At 41.2% G+C, this 25,733-nt stretch overlaps 1 protein-coding gene across 1 annotated transcript in view; it reads left to right on the forward strand.

Moving 5' to 3' along the window:
• The first annotated feature begins 405 nt into the window (after positions 1-405).
• The window catches only part of EML4 (EMAP like 4), a 257,731-nt gene continuing 232,403 nt past the window's right edge, over positions 406-25,733 (forward strand). The window contains exon 1 of the mRNA XM_073339049.1: positions 406-736. Within this exon, the coding sequence (XP_073195150.1) occupies positions 712-736 (25 nt within the window). The 5' untranslated portion in view covers positions 406-711. The remainder of the gene's footprint in view (positions 737-25,733) is intronic.

Genomic DNA, 25,733 nt, shown 5'->3' on the forward strand with positions numbered 1-25,733 from the left:
TCAAAAAGCAGGTGCTCCCGAGTCAGCAGGGCTCCAAAGACAAGGAAGTGAACGCCCAGACAGTGAGCTGCACCAGTGCCTAGAGCCACGGTCATGCCCTAGCACAAGCATGGCGAGGTGCACCTGTGCCTAGGAGCAATGAGGTGCAGGAGAGCCTAGGAGCAATGAACTGTACCAGTGCTGCTTCGACAGAGCCAGGCAGGTTCAGAGGGAGGCCTGCCCCAGTCAGTCGCGGCGAGGGCGGCAGAGGCTCACGCCCTGCAGGGCACAGCAGCCCCTCACCCAGGCTCGGGAGGGCAGGTCGGCCTGCTCCCCTCCCGCCGGGCTCCTCAGCCTGCAGGGGAAGCCCCGGCTGCCAACTGAGGCGGAGTCGGAAGCACGAAAGCACTGGGCGCTATTGGGCGGGACTGACAGCCGCGGGAGGAGCCGGAGCCGGAGCGGCGGCGGCGGCGCTGGGTCGCGGAGCTGTGACTGAGCCCGGGCAGCGGCGGCGGCGGCGAGTGAGAGCAGCAGCAGCAGCAGGCGCCGGAGGAGCCGCAGAGCCTGGGGGATCCCCGGGAGGCAGCGCGTGCGGCTCATGAGCCCGGCGCGGAGCCGCAGCCGCCTCCCGCCGCCGCGGCTCTGCGGGTGAATGAACCTGCCTCCCCGACCCTCTCCACCAGCGCGAGCGGCTTCGCCGGGGTCCCGGACCCCAGCTTCTCCCGACACAAAATGGACGGTTTCGCCGGCAGTTTGGGTAAGTGGCGGAGCCTGTAGCATCCAACTCCGGGGCGGGGAGGACGCCCCCCCGCCGCCTCCTCCTCCTGCTCAGGGCACGCACAGCGGCGGAGCTGTAAAGCTGCCCTTGTGGGAGATCCCTCCCCCCGGGGTAGGCTCTAGCAAGTGCAAGAGTCTCCTTCAGGTCCCACGTGGGTGGGTGGGTGTTGAAAGGGGAATGCGGGGGGTTGACTTCAGGGTGTTACTTTTTTTTTTTTTTTTGCCTTAGCAGCTGTCAAGCAAAGACCCTCCCGAGATCTCTGTTCCCATTTGCACGGTCACGAATCCGCTTAAAATCCTAGCCGGGCAGAAACACGCAGGTGGAGAGCTCCGCACAACGTTTCGGGCGCGGGGGGGGGGGGGTTAGATGTTGGCGGGGTGCAAGCCCGGGTGTCCCGGGCCGCGGGGCGGGGCGGTGGGCACAGGGGGCTGCGCCAGCGAGGGGATGGGAAGGAGCGAAAGCTGCCGGCGTGGTGGCCAGGGTGGAGTGTGGGTTGCCTTCCCCGCGCTTGGGTCGCCGCCTGCTTAACCGCTTCTTTGCCAACCACAGCGTCCAGGCAGGTGCTTTGGCCTCTGCCTTCATGGGAGCTCCTCTGGGGCCGGATGGCATCTGGGGCATGATTTAGTGTCAGGGAATAGCATGGGGAGGGAGGGAGGTAGGGAGGGGAGCCGCTTCATTCAGAAGCCTGGGGGGGACCGCACTCTCACTATTGTAGCAGTCCCCAGATTGTGCCCAAATCCATGTTTTCAGTCCTGAATTTCATGAATCTGCCTTTCATAAACGGTTCTATGCTTATACCGGGTTCTGTATCCCACACAGCTCTCCTTGGGAACAGTGCCTAGAAGTGTGCAAAATCTGAGAACGTGGGTATTCACCCACGAAAGCTTATGCTCCAATACGTCTGTTAGTCTATAAGGTGCCACGGGACTCTTTGCCGCTTTTACAGCTCCAGACTAACACGGCTACCCCTCTGATACGCGAAATCTGAGAGTTACAGCCGCCAGGGCTCTCATTTGTTGGATCGTGATCAGAAAAGTATTGTGAAGCTCTCTGTTAGCAATTTTTAGGTGAACGGCATAAATTCTGAATGCCTAAATTTCACAAGGTGTGATCAGCAGTTTAGTTGTGTTTCTTGCGGAATACAGGGAACTAGAAAGTTTCTCGGCAAATAATCTTAGAATCATAGAATTCATAGAATCATAGAATATCAGGGTTGGAAGGGACCTCAGGAGGTCATCTAGTCCAACCCCCTACTCAAAGCAGGACCGATCCCCAACTAACTCATCCCAGCCAGGGCTTTGTCAAGCCTGACCTTAAAAACTTCTAAGGAAGGAGATTCCACCACCTCCCTAGGTAACGCATTCCAGTGTTTCACCACCCTCCAAGTGAAAAAGTTTTTCTAATATCCAACCTAAATCTCCCCCACTGCAACTTGAGACCATTACTCCTCGTTCTGTCATAAATAATGTTTTATTGAGTAAAATATATCTTTCACATTGCAATCATGGTCAAATTAATGTGGATAGATCAGCAACTGAAAGAAGAAAATGTTGGATTTGGTTATGTGTGTGAGAATACACTCAGCTCTTTAAAGAGACACCAACTTGAAATCTGGTCAGTTTCATGCAAGGGGTTAAAAGTAGATTCAGGTAGGCTTGCCCCATTGTTCTTCCTCTACCATTTTTTGTGGTTTTACAGTAACATTTTCATGTTAATTCCCTCCCCCCCCCCGCCCCTTTTTGCTGTGTGGAAGACCCTGAAGGAGGAAACTGACCAAGATCCTAATTCTGCAATAAGCACTATGCCTGGGTAAAGTACATTTACAGGATTGGGTCCCAGATGATTTAGAGGAGAAATGCTTGGCGGGATCTTTGGCTGGTATAAACAGTCATAGCTCCATTGAGTTCAACTGAGCTACAACAGTTTATGCAAATTGAGAATCTGCTCCACTGAATGTACACAAAGAACTGTCAAAATACGATTTTTTCCCTTAATTCTCAGAGTCATGCATCCTCTTAGGAGTTACATGTAATAATAAAAGGTAAAATAGTTTCACAAATGTGTGTTCTTTTTAAGTTGTTGGTATTCTAAAAATCTGAGAATAACTATTGTGTATGTTTCTAGCTATAGAATAAGCTTGGATTTTATTCAAAAATGTGGCAACTCAGGACAGTTTATTTAATAACATTTTTTCAACAGTACATATTATCAACACCTTTAAGGGTGAAAAAGTGCAAATAACAATAATATATAAATATTTTCAACTTTTTTTTTGGTTCATAATGCCATATAAAAGTCCATTTGCAGTACCTAAACACAAAGTTTGTTCTTTTTCACTGCAGTTGCATCTATTCCATGACAAAAGCTGTGATAGGGAGGACTCCTGCAAATCTACCTTTTGTGGTATTATAGGTCTCTCCCTATAAAGATTAGATTTTTAGTCCAATTCTACAGTCCTACTGTGAAATCCATATCATTAGAAAATCCTTCTCAGTTTTCTAGAAAAAGTTACATATTTAAATGCTTTTGAGTGTGATTATGACCTTTTAGATTTTTGAAATGTCTGTTCTGGCATTGTGGGCATCTGTCTGGACCAAACTGGTAACCATAATTAACAGTATGCTATTTTGAATTTGACTCTTTGCCTTATACTCTATTCCTTCTTGAATAATTGTCACAGTCATTTTATGCCTTTTGATCAAAAAGTGACACATGATGAAATTATAAGGGTTCTGTTTCCATTTTTAACAGGAAAAATTGTGCCTCTGGGTGACACATGCAAATATAATACAGTTAATATTTATAAGCATCTTCACCCCAGTGGTGAAGTTGATCTGCATTTCAAAGAGTATCAGTACTGTGTTAACACATGAAGTGCTAGTCATCCCACCTCAGCATGCCTAAAGCTATTTTTTTTCTTATGTCAGGAAATAAAATGTATGTGAAAGAGGTTTTAAAAGTGCCATTTTGGACACTGGTGTTCGTAAGGCATTAATTCTACTACAGTCAGATCCTGCAGCATCTTTCTTTCATGAATAATCCTTAGCCATGTGGGTAGTCCTATAGGCCTCACTTGCATGAGTAAGGGGCAGGATTTGGTCCTTCATTTGTACCATTGTTTGGTCAGGAAACAATGATTATGATTTTATTAACATTTAATGAGGACTGAACACAGTTCAACATGCCTACTTTTTAATTACATATAATGTGATCTTACATCCATTGTAAATTGGTCTTTGATTTTTATGTTTTTTTTTATAGTGAGCATTGACCTACAGCTGTTTTCTAGGCTTTGGTTGAGGAAAGGGCATTCTCAGAATTTTTAGCTTTGAAGTATGATGCTTTATATAACTATCCTGTTTTTCATTTGGGTCATGCTGTATGTGACTAAGATTGTTTGTTTGTTTGCACTTGCTGGTAATCCAAACCCAATGATATGTATATTGTTTGAGATTTTGAACACTTCCAATTAACATCAAAACAGTATATGTTAGTAGCTTTCTGTCTCAGGAAGGCCATAAATTTACTCAGTTTGGGGTAGAGTATAGAAATTTACTTAGATTTCTGTGAGTAAAAGTACTTTAGCTAGACTGTGTGTGTGCGTGCGTGCGTGTGCATTCTACCAGCCAAGCATGCTTGCTGCAGAGCTAGTTGTCCTGTTAATAATGGGGCCTGTCATTATTATCTGGAAGGCAGAAAGTTATTACAGATTGTGCCCTCCAGCACAGGCAGAACTACTTTCTAACATGTCTCTTGAAGTTGAAAAGACTTTACTCAGCTGTTTTCTTTTGGCTTTCTTGTTGAAACTTTTATGAGAATAAACAGATCAAAGAAACACATTTTTATATGTAATTTTAAAAATGATTGTTGAGATCTGGATAAATACAACATTGTACGTAACATACGAGAGAGTGTATTACTGAACATGAGTAAAAAATCCATATATTGCATATTAACTTCCACAGTTGAGGCAATTATTGATTTCCTTAAAGAACAGAATACTGAAGTCCTTTTTTCTTCTTTGCCAGAACTTCAAAGCATTTTGGATTTAATTGTCTTGCAATTGGGCCTGATGAATAATCGGGACTGGGTTGTTTATGACCCAGAAATGTCGTTAGCATGTTATAACAATATGGTATAAACCCCTTCAACAAGATCCCTCCAGCAAAGGAGGCTTTGACAGAATGGTATCCTATAAAAATAAAATGAAGAATTCTTACATATTAATTCTAGCTCTTGAATGGTGCTCTGTGCCCTGAAGCATCAATGAACTCTTCACTGAAAGATTGGAAATATTTTGACGAAAAGATTAAATCAGTCCCTTGAAAAGCAAACCAAAAGAATAAGTAATGCAGTGTTAAACGTAATAGGTGAACACAAATGTATCTTTCAGGGGAACAAGAAGGAAGCAGAGCTATTAGTGTTTGTGAGAATTGGAGAAATTCATGAGAAAGTGATGTGAAGGGCTATAATATGTGTGTGGAATCTGGATATCTGTACTCTTACGGCATATTGTCACTAAATAGTAGAAATGGGTGATAGCATTATAGACTGGAGTTAGCTGCCAAATATTTGCTGCTCAAATTCATCCTTTTTTGTTCTTTCTTCCCCCATTCCCTATGCCATATAAGATGAATGGAAAATCTTGATATATAATTGCCTGCTGCCAGCCCTTCCTAGTCTACATAGCTGTTTACCAAAGATATGCTCCTTTTGTTGATTTACAAGAGCAAGGATTTGGTGTACCTGGCTGTACTACAGGCCATCTTGGGCTGAGCTAAACTAGCAGATGCTCTGGAAGAAGCTGCTAGATTTGAGAAGTGTCATCCGTGGAAATGGTCACTTCCTCCCTTTGAAATGGTCACTGCCCCCCTGTGCTCTCTTTTAGTGAAGGTAATGTTAGAAGAATGTGCATTAGCATTCTGCTATGGTTGGGCTGAGTATGGTGGAAAATGAGTAGAACTAAGTGAGTAGCTACAGCAAAGGTTGTTCACCATCTATTTGGGCAGGTGTATGGAGGCAGAAATTACTACCTTTTTGATGTTCCCCCTTCTAGGCCTCTGAAGTGAGTGTGTGTGGGTGTGCTAGCAATTTTATTGTTGGTACTAGTAATAAGTTCAATTTACCTGAGGGGTTCTCAAACTTCATTTTACTGTGACCCCCTTCTGACAACAAAAATTACTACATGACCCCAGGACAGGGAATTGAAGCTTGAGTCTGCCTGATTCCCACTGCCCCAGGTGGGGGAGCCAAAGCCCGAGCTCTACTGCCTTGGATGAGGAAGGGATCAAAGCTGAAGCCCAAGGGCTTCAACCCCAGCCAGGGGGCTTGTAACCTGAGCCCAGCCGCCCAGGGATGAATCCCTTGGGCTTCGGTTTTGGCCCTGAGTGGTGGGGCTTGAGCTTCAGCCCCGAGCCTCAGCAAATCTAAGCCAGCCCTGGCGAGATCATTAAAATGGAGTTGCAACCCACTTTAGGGTTCCAACCCACAGTTTGAGAACCGCTGATTTAGCTCATTTGCTGGGCCTTTGAGGAATCACTGCATCCTATTCTCAGGGGCTAATGAGTTGTCCCTTCCTTAACAATGAAAACCTGGACAGAACAGAATTATGGCTTGACATAGAAAGGTTAACTTGATTGGTACCAGCAGCTGTCAGTCACACTGATAAAGAGGACAGTTGGTGGCTTTTTGACACCCTGAGATAGTCCATCTTGTTGAAAAAGGAATTAATTGGCTGGAAGTAGCCATCCTTCATTATGTTAAACAACTGAGAAAATGACTATGTTGCAAAAGTGACCTTTTGTGCAGAAAATATGCAGTGTTGGGAATGGCTGGCAAGTAAAACTTCTGTTTTAAACCCCACCCCCACCCCAAGTCTGGTTATTTTATATTTTCTTTAGAAGAGTACTTAATATCTGGAGCACTCCAGAGAATTACTGTTCTACTTAAAGTCAGTTTCTTACTCCCTAGCCCAATACTTTTTGATTTGAGCATAACTATGTGTTGGATTTAATTCTCTGGAAAGACCTAGATTCAAAGACATAATAATTAAAAAAAATTCATTGAGGTTGTACATCATGTTGTATATAAGAGAAAATTAAGAGAGAATACTTCAATAACAAATCTCTATTGCATTTGTTAAAATGTACATTGTTTCCAATTATGCTGCTGTTAACCTATAGTGAGACCCCTAGTGGTAGTCTTTGTTATGCAAAAGCAATTCAGTTTCTCTTCCTAGTGTGGCTTGGAGCAGTCACTGAAGATTTTTTTTCTCCCACTTGCATCAGGTACTTTCTAATCCTTTCTCTTAATCAGGGCAGTATGATGCCTACAAGGGTGTTAAGGACATACTTCCTGTGTACCTACTCCTAACATACTGCAGAGAAAGTGTTAAAATGAGCTTATTTAAAGCATGTGGCATGCTGGTGAGTATGAAGGTCCATGTACTTCATCTAATGTGAAATGTTGCCAGCAGGGATACTGGTTTTGAAAGTAAGTTTGTTTAGGAAAGAGCAGATTAGAATCACCAAATAAACAGCTAGGTTTTTAAAACTTCAGTTATGATTTCTAATTTATTTGCATTTGGCTATATATTAATAAATCATAATACCACTTAATTACTAGGTTAAATAACGCTACCATTCATCCAGCTTTATTATCTCTGCATTAGTCACTCTGTGTAACAGCTTGTGTAGTGAAAAAATGTAGTGTCACATTGTAATTTTATTAGTTTATTTGTTTTGTTTTTAAGGCATCATAGAATTCCAATTTAGAGTGCATTTTCTGATGCTTACTAAGGGAAAGAGTACTCTGTAGCAAGGTGGTAACCATGTGAATGCTGCTGTTTTTCACTTTGGATTCATAGATCACTTTTAAGAAACCTAGAGGTAGGCATTCTGATGAAAGGTATCGTTCCTAGACTGGCTATCAGACGCTGTTGGTAGTGCAGGGAGTCATTACTAGCAGAAGTGGCGCATGTGTCTGAAATCAAGTCAGCTACAAAAGCAGTATTTCAAAAGGAGAAAAGGGAGACAGCTATAAACTCAGGCCTGAAATCTAAGTCTGGGAACATGAAGCCTTTCTATTCTCCTCCTCCACCCCTTTTTATGTTTAAGATCTTTCTCTTTTTGGCTGGTTGTAATAGCTGCTTATGCTATGTGACATCAGTGAATGTAGCAATATTCCTTCTAAGCCTCCTCAAACCAATCCATCTTTATTAGTTGGATGCAGTAGCTCTTTTTCTAGACAGTAGGTCTTTCTTCTTTCCTACTTATTGCCATAGAATTTGTATGCTAAATATAGCTTTGTTTTGGACTTCCTTACTCATTGGTTGGTTCCCCAATTACTCTGACATTTGGAGACCAGGTCTGATTTGTCTTTTTGCTCAGTTTTACTTTCCAGGGCTGTGCTACTGTTTGTTGAAGCAGCAAGTAGGAATTCTGGTACGTTCTCCTCTGTTGGTGATCTGCACTGCACCCAAGTTCTATCTAGCTTCATTTCTTCCATGGTCACTGCAAATTTGACTTTTAGGGGATTTGTTTTAAAAGGTGTGTGTACAGTATGTACTTTTAATTAACGGCAGAGCAGTACAAGTACATGCATGTATTACTAAACTGAAAATCTCAAACATACAAAATAATGATTAAGTCAGGTGGGCTAAGATTTTCCGAATCTGCCTTCATTTTCACTGAGGATGGGAGATAAAGCTTTATTTTCTCCTTTGGTAGGCATGGAGCAAGATTCCACTGATCTGCAGAGATTTCTTGTTGAGTACAAGTCAACTTTCAATGAACGTATGGTTAATTGGAACACCACATTGATTTCAGTTGAGAGTTCTGTTTAAAAACTGATGGCATGGATAAGGTCAGTGGTTTCTAATATAAGCAATTCAGTTTTCTAGGCTAGGTATAGAGTCCAAGAATTAACCACATCCATTATAATTCTAATACATATCTTAAATTACCTCTTGGTTTTATGTGTAATAGACAAACCTTGGGCTAACATGAAATTGTGCACTGAAATATCCATGCTACATCTGACTAAATTCTTTCCCAGAAGTGGTAGATTTTGGGATCTGACCATGTAGAACAGAAAAAGAGATGGCTGGAACTTTACATTTCTTGCATATATTTGGTGTGACCCACTTGTGGTGAAAGAATACTTTGAGACAAAATATAGTCCTGAGATCATTGCTAAATTTATATGTGTGGGCTCCCTCTAGAGCAAAAGACCATTTTATAGGTTGGTAAGTCTTTTTGCCATTTATTACTATGTAACTTATAAGAATCGCAGAAAGAACACTTTAAGAATACGAACTGAAGCTTTGATGAAACCCTTTCATATATTCCTTCTTTTTAAAGGGGAGCAATGGGAATACTATTAGAAGCGTAAAAAATGAGAACAGCAAGATTAAACTTTTCATTTGAATGTAGTAAAACTTACGGATGTCTGTGTCTTTTTTTGTTTCAGAGTAATTTTCTTTCAGGTATGAAATTCTACAACTTATACGATCCCCCCCCCCCCCCCCAACTCGAATTTCAGGAGCAAGGTGGGAGATCCCAATGGAAAGTTAGTGCTTCCTACTGCTGTCTTTTTTTTTTTTTTATCCAAAAGGTGTCCCTTTAAAATTATGATTTAGTAGAGAATACAGTAAATTTTAAGAGTGTATGAATAAGAAATAAAAAATCCAGTCCCTGTTGCAATTATAGTTATAAGACAAAGCTAGAAAAGGGAGCTGTGAGCTCCTGTTGGCAACTTCCCAGCAGTGGTTTACTAACAAATACTATACCTAGAGCTGTCCTTTTGGTTTTTAGAATCTAGTGCACAAGTTAAACAAAACCCACCCTATTAATTTAATCTGTATTGAATTTCAGAAAAAGAATTTGTAAACCCAATAAAACAGAATTCGACAGGAATTTTTGTTTTAATTATTTAAGCTTTTGAGGTAGTAAACACAGTTGGAATGTAGATTGTGTTTAGGAAATTGATTTGTTTCCCCTGGTGTTCTAAAGGTTTAGAAATCCATTTGTATTTTAAAAAGTTTGTGACTAGTAACTTGCTTAAAATAAAAGGTTTAAATGTCACAAATGTAGTCCCCAATCCTTTAATCGAATTCATATCTGTGAAAGTGTGTACGCAGATCTAATTGCAGCAGGATCAGGACTATCACTTGTGTATCTTTGTCTCCCAGAATTTCTGGACTGAATTTCAAATGTATGAGTGAGGGTATATACCATATATGAGTGGGGGCAAGAGTGGAGAAATAGTCCTTCATTTTGCAAGTGTAAAAAATCTGCTTGAGAGCTTTGTAGAGTTTGCTTATTTTTTTCTTCACATTAAAAACCCTGAGCATTAAAGCCATTTATTGAGCTTGTTTAGACTTGATAGTATTTCTTACATAAATAGGATCTTTGTAATTTCTGCACATTCAATTAATAATGCATTACTGCATTTGCTTTAGGCTGCAGAGACTCATCTTTACCAAGTAAACCTTTTTTTTTTTCCTTAAGGGCAGTGAAATGTTTTTAATTTAAAACATCTTTATAATAAACTTCATTCTTTTTAATACCTTTTTAATGGAATAAATTATTTTAGGCTTTGATGAATTTACAGAAATTAGAGCTGACTTGAACCTAAATTGTGCTCAAAATCTGCCTCGATTTGAATTTAACCTGCCAACTGGCAGTCGTTTGCTCAGATTTTTTTTTTTTTTTGGTCTGCAAGCTTTTCAACCAGACTGGATGCAAACTGTTTATTCTTTATCTGCATACCACAAATGTTCTGGAGCTGCTGTATGCAGATGCATTTCAAGCTATAGCTTTATTTGGTGTAAAAAGTTGCATGGTATCTATCCTGGGACCCTCTTAGGCTGAGCCATCAGGAGGGGTTAGCAGAAGCCATTTTCACTTGGTTTCTGAGAAATGCAGGATGGGTTTAGCTGTTTTCTAGAAGAAAAATATTTATTATGGAGGAAGGTTTAAAAAAAGAAGTGCTTCAGGACACTGTTCATGCTTATCTTGTTCCAAGTGTAAAATATTAATTGTCTTTGTTTTGTAGGTAGAGCATAAGCCCCACACAAAAAATGCTGCTGCAGCAGAGGGTTTAGCCTGTGGGCCAAATTATGGGCACTGAATAATGATGTGCTGGGCAGGGGGAATTGGGGTGAAGAGAAGATGAGGCAAGAAGCCAGCATAGTTTTGTTGCAGGTGCTGAGCTAATGGGGTGGGAAGGCAAGAGAGGGTGGCTGGAGGTGGAGTGTGACTAGTGATGTCAGTGTCCTAGCAATCCCAGAAGGAGTGGGACTGGGTGGGTATTGCTATGAGTCATCAGGCTTTTGTCGCTGCTGTGAAAACTATTTTTCATTCTGCTCTGCAACAGCTAAGCAAAGGTATGAGCAGCAGCAGGGTCACTGAAACTAGATATCTGCAGACTTAGGGAGACTGCATTGATTTTTAAAAATGGTTTGTGTTTCTCTTCACAACCAATAACTTGGAAGCTGAAGTTCTGCAGCAATAGTTGGCGTAGGCTTCCATGCTAACTAGGGAAAGGCTTCCAGTTGCTACTGGTGAGCTGATCTTGTCTCAGAAAGTTGAACAGACTCCGGGTGACTTTGGCTTAACGTCACAATGCTTCAGTTCTCCATTTGATAAAAACAGGTAATAATATATACTCACCTCACAGGAGTGTTGTGAGGCTAAGTTTGTTTATGCTCATAGAGTGCTTTAAGATCTTTAGAGTAGGTGGTGCTGTCCTGTACAGATACACAGTATTATTAGTTCTGCAGCACTTTACAGGGTTAGATGGATAATTGAAGTAAACTGATTTATTTTCTTAATTTCAGTTAGTTTTTAAAGAAACTCCTAGGATGGCTTTTTAAAGAAAATAACTTCAAGAGCTTGTTTGCTTTTTGCTTTTGCTGGTGATTTTTTTTTTTTTTAAAGTGAAGAACTAAAACTTATGCCAATAAAAACCAAAACTAAATGTTTAAGCTTTTTTAAAAAAGCAACAACACACAAACAAAACCCCATAGTTCCTTTAAAAAAAAAAAAAAGCCTGATCTAACTTACCCAGTTCTCTGTAAAATGTTTCATCATGATGTTGTTGTGTATCCTCTCCATCTAGCACAGCTAACTGGGAGGGTCAAGTACAAGTCTCATAATAACTGTATTAGTATCATGGGAGTGAAGGGTCCACTTTGTGAACAGACATGGAACACCACCACAGAATTCAATGATTATATGGTGTGGGTGTCCCACTCGTGTGTAAAGGTCACCTTTTCTTTTGTCAGGTTTCAGAGTAGCAGCTGTGTTAGTCTGTATTCTCAAAAAGAAAAGCTTTCAAAAGCTTATGCTCAAATAAATTTGTTAGTCTCTAAGGTGCCACAGGTACTCCTTTTCTTTTCTTTTGTGACACTAGTGTTAGGGGGGTTGCTATCATAGGAGTTCTGTAGTTATAGCCCCACATCATGGTTTTTGAACACAATGTTGTCTAACGTCCGGTAAACGCATCAGGCTCTCAAATAACAGTGCCTCAGAGAGGTCTAGCCTGTTTTATGTGAATTTTAGCGACAAACTTGTGTGAACCCGCATGATTTCATGTGAGACTCCACAGACAATGCAGAATAATAAATTTGGACAGTGGTTTCTCTTTGAGATTAAAATGTGACCTGAACCTTTCCCATGCAAACCAGTTCTGAGGGAAAAATACATAAAGCCATTTGGTGCCAAACTGGGATTTGCACTGATCTAAATGTGATGTCGTCTTCTTAGAAACCATTAGTAATTAATTACCTCATTCAAAACCTGAAGAAGGGTCTTTGTATATAATATATAATTTTTTCCCACTTGAAAATTGTTATTTAGTAGTGGTAGTGTAATAAATTTTAAAATCATTACACTTAAGCGGTTCATTCTGTAGTGTATTGCTTTTCATATAAAAAGTTGATAGCATAAATGTGTTGAGGATGCGAATAACTGTTATTTATTATCGGATGTAAGTTTTTATGTTGAGCTGTGTTGTCTGCAAAATGCCTATTTGCATTGTAATGAAGTACACTCAATAACTTTTTTGGAGACTTCAGCCAACAAATGTATAACACGGATTATATGTGCAAGGCTTGGAGAAGAGAAGAAAAGGGGCATTGGTGTAGATTAGAGAAGTCCGATATCCCCAGGGAATTTTGTTTGGATATTTCTTTATTTAGAAACATAGTATTCACCTAGAAATGTCATCTAATGATCAAACATAATAAAGAAAATGCCTATTTTGGTCTGGTGGTGAGGGTGTGATAACTTAATACCACAAGCTAATTTAGATTAACATTTGCTAGAACCCAGCCAGAATCAGGCTGTAAGAAAGGAGAGCTCTGATTACGCTGTTGCATACCTTTCTGGGCATGTATCTTGGACAACATTGGAGCTGTGGGTATGACCCAGACTCTTCTGTTGTGGGTGATTTTTTTTTTTTTTTTTTTAAGGATCTTAAAGTGTGGTTCTGCTATCAAAATGACTCTGTAAAATTGGCATCATTGGGCCCCATGTTTTGTGTCTCAATGAGTGCCATCTAAAAAATGCTCAGTTTAAAATTATATTACTTCCATCCCTGGAAAATGAGACTCAGTTCTGAGAGTCAAGCATGGCTCCTTCTATCTTGTGCATTATCACCAGTAATAAAGTCCAGATATAGCCCTCAGTAATTCCAAACTATCTTCAGTAGGTTTGCACAAGTGTAACTGGAACTAAGTAAAAACTCTGTGATGCACAAGAAGGAATAGAATTCGGCTCATTGAAGCTTAGCTCTGCAGGGCTAATGCATAAAAAGTTGTTGTTGTCACTCAAGTAGGTAGATATGGTTCTGAATTCCTAATCAGAACCATTAAGGTTCAGTTAAGATGCAATTCCTACATACTCAGTTTTCAGAGTAGAGTTGTACTTTAAGCTCTGCTTTGTCACGGAGCTTAAGTGCCAGTTTAGCAATGCTTTGCATAGTATTAATGTGACATGTTTGTTTCTACTTACTGTATTATTTTGCACCTCTTTTGTTGCAAAATTGACAACAAAATATTTTCTTTAGGCAACCTGAAAATGTCTCAGAACTGTAATTGGGGCAGTTATTAGTGGGTGCCTTGGGGAAAAATATGAACTCGGACATTGAGAGAGGCAATACCAGGGGTAGGTAGGAGCTTTTTACTAAGCTATAGGTCAGTCTGTGATTGTTCTTCTGAAACGGGACCACTGAAAGGCCAGGTGAGGGGTTTTATGGAACAATGGGGATGCTAACCAATCTGAAAGGTAATATGCACATTTACGATCTACCACCTGATTTCATGTAGATCCAAATAGCATTTCTGCTGGTATCAGTAAAGAAATCTTACCAGGGTAACTCTGATGCAAACTCACATAGAGCAAAATCCTTTCATTTGCTCTATGAACTCAGCATTCTAATCTGAATTTCTTGCAGACTTTTCTGATTTAGTCTCAGTTACACCTATGCATATTGTCAAATCCCCAAAATAATGCTCCATCTGAAGCATTCTAGCAAATTTACATCGTTCTACTATTGAGATAAACTGCCAGTGGCATGCATAGTAGGGCAATGTTTAAACAGATGCTCACTCTCTGTTTTTTTTGGAGCAAGGATACTAATAGTGGTTAATTTTACATCAAATGAAGTGAGTTTTCAGCAGCATTTAGAACTTTTCTGTGTGTGTGTGACTTAAGTTGTAATGATGAACTCAAGATTGAATTTGTGTTTTTTGAAAAAGGAAAAACCCAGAGGAATGGTTGGTGGAAACTTTTTGTGATCGGTTTCAACTGTCAGATACTTAAGCAGAGAAACATCTTGATTGGAAAAAAAATATTAGCTGTGTAGCACTGTTTTTGTTTAGTTTTTTTTTTTTAAATTGGTGTATACATAGTAATGTTTTCAGAGTTATGAAAGCACCAAGAACTCTCTTCCTATGTGTACGTACAGTGCTTTTAGATAATAGATACTCTGATTTTAAATAGGGCTTCTAGGCAAAAGTAAATTACAGATAATGAGTTACAGCAGAGGGGAAATTTGTGGGACAGTATTGCCCAGAAACAGCTGTAGCATGTATATGCACTAAGCCCCAGAAGTATTACCCTGTGTGAGAATAGTAAAAGGAGCATAACTGGGATGAAAAAACCCCAGCTACGAAGAAAGAGAGCAGGTTTAAATGAGGTGTTTTTTCCCCTTGAAATTTTACCATAAATTCAGAATAGGAGGATAACTACATTTCATGCCAGTTTTGTATTTGGTCCAGGCACTCTGACTGAGACGTTGAATGCTGGAAAGTCAAATTTTCATTTTTCCTTAAGCTTTGGCAGTTTTTAAGTATGAGACTGAGAAAATTTGAGAAAATTACCACCAACTACAGTTTAAATGTCAATATCAAAGTTTGTGGGTAAAATTCTGTCCATGTTGAGGTTAATGGCAAAACTCCCATTGACGTCAATGGAGCCAGGATTACACCCCGTGTATCTTCCCACCCCTTCCTCCTGGAGTGAGGCATCCTATGCATCCCTGTCCTTTTCTAATAACCCTCCATATTTTCCTCCCTGCTTTTCAACCTGCTGTTCCCCATCCTTAAAACATCTCATGGTGGCCATAGTGCTTGTGGTTGAGGAGGATTGAACAGAACTCCTTATCCAGACCAGAAGTGTTGCTGCTTATTAAATATTTGGGGTGATACCTGAGGGTACAGGCATGGACAGGAGGAGACTTCATACCTAGTCAGCATTGGTTAAGGTTTCAGTCCTTAGTTTTCCTGTTTGAATTCTGGCCATAAAACATTATTGAATGCTGCACTCTGAAAACTGTTCGGAAAAGAGCCCTTAGGGTGGCATGAAGGACTGTTTTTATTCTTTCCTGGTGGCTGTTTATCCACCTGGCTAGATCCACAGTTACATGCATAGTGTTTATAGGTGCACAGATGTGTACATCTTCAAGGTGTCTGGAGTGATTGTATATTAAAGTACAAGGAGAAAAGAGAGGAATAAACAGAGAAAAGTGTTTTTATTTTATTGAAAAAACAGGGCAGTTTTGTCACCAAAAGTGACATTGCAGTGTGTATACCTGCACTGTTTTGCCACCAAAGCTGCCTTTTGCCAACAAAACTCTGTTGTGTAGATAAGGCCTTTGTATACGGCTCTAGGAATGGGTACCAGATTAGCTGTATGGAACCCGCATAGTCCTTCATGACAAATCTTTCATATTTTCAATTTAATATGAACATTTGTTAAAGCTTTTGCTCCAGTGTTCAGCAGTTTTTAGTTATTACTGCTAGTGGTGAGATGTCTGTTTCCAGTGGAAAATTTGCAAAATTTAATTTTTGGTGCTATGTTTTCTTACCAAAAACTGATTTTTTAAAATTTTGTAAATTAAAACTTTTCTTGAGGCTATTCATACAATTATAGGCATAGATAATGGGCAGAAACCTGTTGATATAATAATCCAGAGGTATATCTCAAATTGTGTTTTTTTTTGTTTTTTTTTTAATTTTTGTTATGGTTGTCTGTGAGAGATCTTTATCATGATTTCAGTATGAAAGGGCAATTAATGTGCAGTCCCTATATACAAGTTGTAAATGCTTTTTTAGTTCAAGTTAGGTCAGCTTCAGGTTTAAGAGGCTTTTAATTTTCTAAATTATTTAAATACTTTTGGTTTTCCTTGTGTGTGAGAAATTTTTGTCCCCTATTTATACATCTGTAGTGAGCTTACCAATCAAAGGAAGCTGTTCTCATTTAAGTCATAGCTGTCTTTAGACTTTTGGAGCGTTAGATTTGTCGGTTGTGATACTGTAGAATCTCAAAAGTTTTTTATGCTTAAGCAGCTACATTTGCAGGTAAATGGATTTTGGGTTCCCTATTAGTGCTGTTCTTGCAGATGCTGACACTGAGTTTCATGTGCATTGCCAATGTTTGCTGCTTTCTTTTTATAGAACATAGAGGGACATCTTCAGAACTATAGATAAAATAACAAAGGGAAATTATATTAGTTTGCTTCCTTGCAACATGCATACACAGCATTCTGGCAGTATATATATTATGTAACGTAAAGATATATACAAGACCCTTTTTTGCTGAAGGGAGAACTAAAAAATATGTATGGGTTTCATTGTTTAGAAGGGGTCTCTCACTCTTGCGCTAAAATCTTCAATTGAGTTGGAAGTTGATATAAACAAACATAATAAAATAGGTCTCAGGAAGCAAAACTGTTCTTGATTTTCAAGCTAAATTGGTGTTTCCAAAACTCTTTTTTTGGGGCTGAACTCTGCCTTTAGATGTTCATGATAGACTTGCGCTATGACAGCATTTGTCCTTTATAATTCAGAACTAATTTACAACAATTTTGTTTTCATTCTACTAATCACACATTTTAAGCTAAAAGAAAAGGAGTACTTGTGGCACCTTAGAGACTAACCAATTTATTTGAGCATAAGCTTTCGTGAGCTACAGCTCACTTCATCCGAAGTGAGCTGTAGCTCACGAAAGCTTATGCTCAAATAATGAAGTGAGCTGTAGCTCACGAAAGCTTATGCTCAAATAAATTGGTTAGTCTCTAAGGTGCCACAAGTACTCCTTTTCTTTTTGTGAATACAGACTAACACAGCTGTTACTCTGAAACCTGACATTTTAAGCTGTACACAGAAAGTGCCTTTGTAACTCCTTATAATTATTTTGCAATTTTTGTGTGTTCTTTAATTGGATTATTGAAGCTGTGTGTCTGTATTGCGGCGTTAAACCCTTTCATTATATTGTAAGCCATTATTTTCAAGTGTTTATGATTTAATTTAATTGTACAAATATGTTCTTTGTTGTTACTTTTCAAGGCAGTTGGTTCTTGATCATTGTGTAGTGCATTCTGGGAAAGTTATTTGTTTGAAATCTTTTTGGTGCCTTTGCAAGACTTTTAAACAGTCAGCATCTTTCATATCACATGCAAAAGATGTTGCAGATAACAGTTTTCCCTGTAATGAAACTTAAAATCACTTCCACAGTTGTTATGATTAACTGGTAGAGGAAGAGTTTAAAAACAGAAGTGATATTAGAATTAGTTGACTAATGTAAGATGAATATGATCTAAAACCTAAATTTTGGCAAACGACCAATCTATAAAATAGTCTAATTGCATTTGTTTTTTAGAATAAAAAATAGTGTAAACAGAGATAATATTTTAGAAATTGCTACTGTTCATGTGCTCTTCTTCAACTTAGTTATTCTGGGGCGGTATTGGCCCTTGAATTGATATGGTTGAACCCTACCTCAGATCATAATCTCATGTTCTGTTTCTGATTAGCACCAATTTCCATTACAGTATGGACTCGGTGCAAAAATACCAATTTAATGACGATTTGTGAAAGATGATGTCCAGTCTGCCCATTGTGAATTTTACTTGCTATGAAAATATTGAGGATTTTAATTATTTGTGTTCTGTATGTACTCTAGATAGTTCCCTGCCTTGGACTAAATTGTATGTAAAGGGCCCATTTCCATTTACACAGCAAGAAAGCATCAGTAAAACTATTTAGCATCCTTATACAATGAACATGATAATGGACATGTGTGCAAGACTTGGGGGCAGGAGACTGGGAGTGTGTTTCCCACCCTTACAATATAGTCTTCTCAAACTGTCAGATGGTTGTCAGAGGAAGAGGCTTTACTGTGTATCAAACATTGGATATGCTTTTTGATTTACTGTAAACAAATGCATGTCACACTAAGGAAGTAACCACCTTGTGAAAAGGCAAACATCTCCACATGAAAGAGAGGCCTGTAACCAAGAGGTGTAGGAGCTACCCTCAGATACTCTCTGGGAAGTGTCATTATATTGTTGGCAAGCCGCAGCTGTCTGAAATGGTGGTCTGTGAAATAATTTGTATTTTTTAATTCTATTTTAGCTATAATAAGCGATGAGCACAATATAAATTACTAGATATATACAAAGTGCAGTTCCAGGAACTGAAGTTGTGTGTAGTCTCTGTCTTGGTGTATTTGCATTCATCTCTGTTGTTTTGTGCTTTTTCTCTCTTCTGCAAGATTGCCATTAAACTCTGGTTGCTCAAAAAATAAAATAGGTTCCGTCTGTTTTGTGGTATAGTCGCTGGCTGTAAAACTGAACTCTAACCTCAGGGAAGGCAGGAAGGGTGACAGGAACCCTGCCAATGTACTAGCTGACAGTAAAGAGAGGACTGTGATCTTTGTCTGGCCATGCTGGAAGAAAGACAGGAGGCAGTGGATGTGGTTTAATTAGCCTGCAGCATTATTCACTTAAAATATCTGAGAGTACCTGGCAATAAATTGTACAGTGCAGGTCATCATTTTATCCTTAATCATTTCTACATAATCCTCAACCTAATCTGAGCCATCCTGTCGCTGGGACTCCCCTGCTGTCCCCTGGCCTAAGGTGAAAGGGGTCTAGGAAAGGGGGGGGGGTTGGCTGGCTCCCCATTGGACAAGACATAGACACCTCAACCCCCTCCCCCCCTTCCCTCTACTCAGCTCCCTTAAGGAAAGCTTTCCTTCACATCCTTTTCCAATCCATTTTATCCGATAACCTTATCCTGTCCTTATCTAGATGTGGTCATCTGCTATGAGGAGGCACCAGCAATCATGCTTATATATATATGCCTACCAATAGGATAGGTGTACCCCATCCTCCCTAAATAACTCTGGTGCCTAGTAAGATATGTGCGCTTGTGAAACTATCAAACCCCCTTGGTTACATATGAGTTTAGCTACCTTCCTATTTACATAGCTCCTAGTCTTCTCCACTTGTGGAGGCTCATTGGTCCCTGCCACACACTGTGTTGCAATATGTCAGGCCAAATAATCATTATCACTGGGGAAAAAATCCTGGGTGTGCCCCAAATCCCTTATCAAGTTGACCCCCTTACATCTCTTGATAATTTCATCTGATGCCTGCCCCTGGGCTGCCAAAGAACATACAAGGGGCATGAGCTGGTCCCAGAGCATGCCCCATTCATTTGCTGCTGAAGAGCACCCCTCCATCTCTGCCATCTCAGAGCTGCCTTACTGCTAATGCCGTGTGGGCCAGATACTCAATATTACGCCCACAGAACCAATCACCAACTCCTTTGCCCATGCATATAATCCTGAAGGAAGAGTTGAGTGCACAAACCACTGAATTATCTTCCTGAAAAGGGGGTTCCAGCTTTGTACAAATTTGCATGCTACCATTGGTAGGCTTGATTTGCTGGGATCCCATTCCAAGCTGTGCTGGGGATGTAACCAATGCAATCTTGAACAAGTTCACCTGGGACCCTCGGCAGTACGCTGTCTTTGATGATGCCAGGAACTGAAATTTCCTTCTCCAAAGTAACTCCCTTCCCTAGAATGGCACCTACACTAAGCAAGTCTGTGGGAAAATCGCAGCCTCCCCCACACTCTTGTTGTATTAGGACTCTCCTTGCCATACCTTAATTGGTGTGTTTGACAGGTATCTGGTCCCTCCATCCCCATTGCAGATTCCTGTTTAACACCTTCATTGCTGAAGCCTTTATTAACCCTGATAGACACTGTCCCTGCAACTAGTCCCAACCTCCCCAAACTCTTGTAACATTATGACCCACCTTGCCATCTCTTAATTGTTTTTTCCATGCTCTGAAAGTCAACGAGTCAGATCTCTCCTGCAGATCCTCAGATTCTAAAGCCTTATCTAAACCTTCCTTGTCGACACCCTTGTTAACCGTGATAGTGAAGCAGAGTAAATTCCCCGCCCCCCTCCGCAATATACATTCAAGGTGCTGTTTGCTTTGCATTAAGACAAAATAGTCAATAAAGAACCAGACTTCCTGAGGTATCACTACACCACTCAAATAGGCTCCTCGCTGGTTCCCTGCACCTGCTCTGAAATTCCACCCACATCATACTTCGAGTGACTTGAAGAACTGACCAGCACAGACCCCTGCCTGAATCACCTCTCTCACCCTGACTTCATTCTCGTAGGTAGTCACCATCGTTAGGACGGGAAAGAGCTCCCACTGGGTTATGCTCCCATCCCATCCCAGATCCACTGAGCAGAGCTCAACTTTCAGGTCGGACTCTGGCGCCTCATCCTTCCCTTTACAGAAACCTGACTGGAGGGACTAAGAGATTGTCCAACACTTGATAACCTCTATCTCTTAATTTTCCCTGAATAAGTTGAGGCTGGCCATGACTGAGAAGGCTGCCAAGTGTAAAACGCCCATCCCAGGGGCATCACCTGGGGTGTGAAATTGGAAAATGGCCACGCTTGTAGTGCATACAAAGAAATTGTGGGTGCCATGATCCTGTCGGGGACTAGAATCCCTAATAGAATACCTACTTGTCTCTATCTTGTCTCCAAATGAGCAGGGCTAGTGTCAGTGAGTGGGCTTTCTGTATTTCACTTTGCTGGCAGTACTCCTAACCTACAAGCCAGTGTGCAGTGAAGTCAACAGGCTTCTATTTTCTTTTGAATCCACTCTTGCTGCAAACAAAAATTGCATCCAGGTGGCCTACCACATGCAAAGCTGGTTTTAAGTAAAATGTTGTACTCAGGTGGGGAAGTGACTTATACCTCCCTCGTCCCTTGCTATGGCATGCTTTTGGGGGGTTGTGTCTACCGCTGGGCTGCATGTTTATGAGGAAACCATCTCCCCTCTTTTGGGCTGATGCACAACTTCTTTTCTCTGTCCTGACTCAGTGTGTGCTGTGAGTCAGGGTCTCTTGACTGAGGTGCCCAACGCTATCCAGGGTTGTGCCCTGCCATAGGCCACAGCCTTCTGGTTGCTGCACATACCTTGGATGCTGTGTCTCATCTTCCCAGTTTTGGCTGGGGTCTTAACTGCAGCAACACTGGTCTGTACCTATTTCCCCAATTTCCACTGAAGTCTTTGCCACAGCTGCCCTGGGTCATGCCTCAGTTTCCACAAACTTGGTTCTCCAGTTTTCACTGGCAGCCACCCTGAACTGTGCCTGCATTTCCCCAGTTTTGGTTCTCACTATCTGCAGGGAGCTTGGCTTCAGCCAACCTGAGCTATGCCTCAGTTTCCCCAATTTTGCCTGCCCCCCACATTCCCACCCCCAGTTTTGGCTGGGGTCTTAGGATGAGTGTGGCCAAGTTGTGTGTCAGTTTCCCCAGTGTCAGTTACCTCACCATATAGCATGCCCCAGCCTCTCAGCGGCAGTTCTCTCAATGGCCTTTGGCCCCTGACACTAAATTCCTTCTCTGAGTTGGACGTAAGGTGTCTGATCTGTAACATTCTGCCTGCTGGGGAGACCCATGCTCTGCTGGTGGCTTCCGGCCCCCTGGTCCCGCACCGCTGGGTAGCTTGCAGAGTGCCCACAGGGTTGCTTTCCTACCCCTTAATGTGTGGACTCTAAGACTTGGAGAATCCCAGATAAAAATTCCAAATTCTGGGAATATCCCTGTTTCTCCCCGGTTCTCCTTCCTGACCCTCCCAGCTCTTTTGTGGTGGGGAGGGCCCAGTCAGCTAACCTCTTCTCCTTCCCCTCCCCTCAGAAGGGGCCACACAGCTCTGTGGCAGGAAAAGTGTAGCCAGCCATAGTGCGCCTTTCACCCGGGTGGTTCCCTACTAATGTCCCGATGTACTGACTTGTCCCCAGTGACCCTCCCACTCACTGCTCTGTGATATGTTGAGCCCAGCCTGCCACCCAATGGGACCCACTCACAGTCCTGTGGTATGGGGAGCCTGATCAGACCTCTGCCTCTGCAAGGAGCCATTTGCCCTCCCCGCTCTGGGCTTCCCCTCCTCCTGCCCCCCTGTCCACCGCACATACTCCCACATATGGATTTGGGGGGTGGGATGCGGAAGAGAGATCTGTTGTGATCCTGAGGTGATTTCCGCTTGTCCTCACTGGGACCCTGCTGGTGGTCCTGAGGCTCCTGACCCAAGGCACCGCATGGTGGTGCCCTGTGGTGCGTGTAACTGTGGCAGGCTCCTCAGCCACCTATCAGCAGCAGCAGCTGCTCAGTGATTGATGAGAGTCTGGTGGCCCACCCTTGCTTCTCCAGGACTGCACAGGGGTATAAATGCCCACCCTATCTCCTCATCAGTTGGAAGGGCAGTAGCCATCCTCCCTAGACACCCACCTGGTCCATCTCCTCTCTGCTCCATACAGGTCAACTCCCCCCCCCACCTTTACTCCACCTCTGTTTTGCTACCAGTTGCAGGGGGAGCCAATAAAATGGCAAGAACCCCTTTTCTTCCAGCCAGCCGGGCAAGGACCCAGTGCATAAAGTTGCAGTTGCACATTCTTCGCATTGCTGTTGCAGAATGGCTGGTAATGACCAAAGGATCACTAGGTGGCAGTTACACATTACACAGTAAAAAATGTGAAATGGGGAGGCTGTCAGTGCTGTCTCTAAATGTCATCCCATAGATTCTATTCATTGCTGCTTAGCTCCAACTGCTGATTCAGCTCCTGTTCCTGCCTCCCTAGTTGCTTTCTCTGACAGCTTATCCCAAACCTCATGGTGCTGACAGGATAAACCAGATCTTGAATCTCTTACTGTCACTGTGTGGCATGCAGCACGGCTAGCACAACCCTTCCCTGCAAATACTTTCATTTGTCAAATCTGGGTGTACACCACATGCCTCCCGTGTTCTCTTTGCATGCCACTGGTTGTCATGAACCATTTTGTATCATGTCAGATAATTTTCTAATGACCCTTCTTAGGCTGTTCAGATGCTGATGTTGAATGATTTCCACACTTTAGAACTAATTTTCTGTGTCTTGGACGCAGCTGTTCAAATAGCTGTTCGGACTATAGCAATTTACTTTAGCCTTTAAACTGCCAGTGTTAGCCATCAGTATTCTCAGTATCATAGGCTCATTCATTTAGAAATGTTCAGATGCCTTGCCTTGTTAATATGCTAGTTCCTGGTATAGTATAATGCAGCATACTTTACTGATCATGAAAGCAGGAAAGATCATGTTTTCTTCACATACTGTCTAATGCAATGAATGAAGTGTACAAATAATTATAAAGGCCTTCCTCAATAAGGAGAAATCATTATCTTCACTGCATTTAATGAAGGGCTGGTTGTCAACTGACAGACCTTTTCTTTTTCTCCATCCAAGTGTTAATGATGATCTTAGAAAACTTGGATTACATAATCATTATTATGATTATTATTAATTATTTATTTGTATAGTGGTAGAGTCTGGGCTCTACTGTGTAGTGGAAACATGAGGTAAAGACATGGTCTCTGTCCCAAAAAACTTAGTCTCATTTGAAAAAAGGTGCAACAAGCCAGGTGTCTTTTTATTTAAGGTTTCAGAGTAACAGCCGTGTTAGTCTGTATTCGCAAAAAGAAAAGGAGTGCTTGTGGCACCTTAGAGACTAACCAATTTATTTGAGCATGAGCTTTCGTGAGCTACAGCTCACTTCATCGGATGCATACCGTGGAAACTGCAGAAGACATTATATACACAGAGACCATGAAACAATACCTCCTCCCACCCCACTCTCCTGCTGGTAATAGCTTATCTAAAGTGATCATCAAGTTGGGCCATTTTCAGCACAAATCCAGGTTTTCTCACCCTCTGCCCCCCACCCCCACAAACGTATTCCTTTTCTTTTTATTTAAGTTAATTGCTTGTCAATTATGAGTTAACTAAAACATTTTCGCATCCTCATCTGGACACTGAACAAACATTTGTTCCACAAATGTTATAGTTTACCGTAGGACTCTGTAGAGCGGTGGTTCTCAACTGGGGTATAAATACCCCTGGGGATACACAGAGGTCTTCCAGGGGGTACATCAACTCATCTAGATATTTGCCTAGTTTTACAGCGGGCTACATAAAAAGCACTAGCGAAGTCAGTACAAACTAAAATTTCATACAGACAATGACTTGTTTATACTGTTCTATATACTGTACACTGAAATGTAAGTACAATATTTATATTCCAATTGATTTATTTTATAATCATATGATAAAATGAGATAGTAAGCTATTTTTCAGAAATAGTGTGTTATGACACTTTTTTGTATTTTTATTTCTGATTTTGTAAGCAAGTAGTTTTTAAGTGAGGTGAAACTTGGGGCCATGCAAGACAAATCAGACTCCTGAAAGGGGTACAGTAATCTGGAAAGGTTGACAGCCACTGCTGTAGAGTGTCTGAGTTAATTAGCAATCAGTTAACTTGAGTTAAACTCTACCATAGACATAGCATGAGTGTAGCAAACAGTAGGAAAGAAGGGTGTGGAGAGAGGGGAAAAATGAAGGTAATGGTAATAAGACTGTGGTCTTAATAGGGTAACTATTGTGCAATTTGGTGTCTTCCTCACTGCACCTAAATTCTATTTCTCCCCCACTCCCCCCCCACAAAAAAACCCCAAACCCCCACAACTCTTTATCTTAAGGCCTGTCTGTGTGTATACACACAGGAACGTAAACAAAATCCCATTAAGAATGTTGTAGCTTGAAAGCCCTAAACATTTTGAAAATCCAAGACATTTGGGAGTATAATTTTCTCTGCTCCATAAAGGTATGTCTGTGTAACATAAGTATGGATCTGTAAGTTTTTCAGCTACTTCTCAATTTTTCTGAAATTCTTAAGAATAATATTTAATAAAAATAATAAATACCAAGCTCTTATAGAACGCTTTCCATCAGTAGACCTCCAAGTGTTTTTATGCAAGAGAGTGTTCACCTTGTAAATATGTGGAATGGATAAGGTTATATAGTCTGTACATTGTATTTGTAAGGCTGACGGTGTTATGGTGGGTACCTGGTTGAATATGGTGAGTAGGGTCTTTGACCCACACTCATAGATTCATGGGTTATAGCCAGAAGGGGCTATGAGGTCATCTAGTCTGACCTGTATATCATAGGGCATTGAATTTCACCCAGTGAATCCTGTATTGAACCTAATAACTTGTTTGTTTAAAGCATATCGTCCAGAAAGGGAGCCAGTCTTGATATGAAAACATCAAGTGATG

The sequence above is a fragment of the Lepidochelys kempii genome, chromosome 3, assembly GCF_965140265.1.
Source record: "Lepidochelys kempii isolate rLepKem1 chromosome 3, rLepKem1.hap2, whole genome shotgun sequence".
Taxonomy (NCBI): domain Eukaryota; kingdom Metazoa; phylum Chordata; order Testudines; family Cheloniidae; genus Lepidochelys; species Lepidochelys kempii.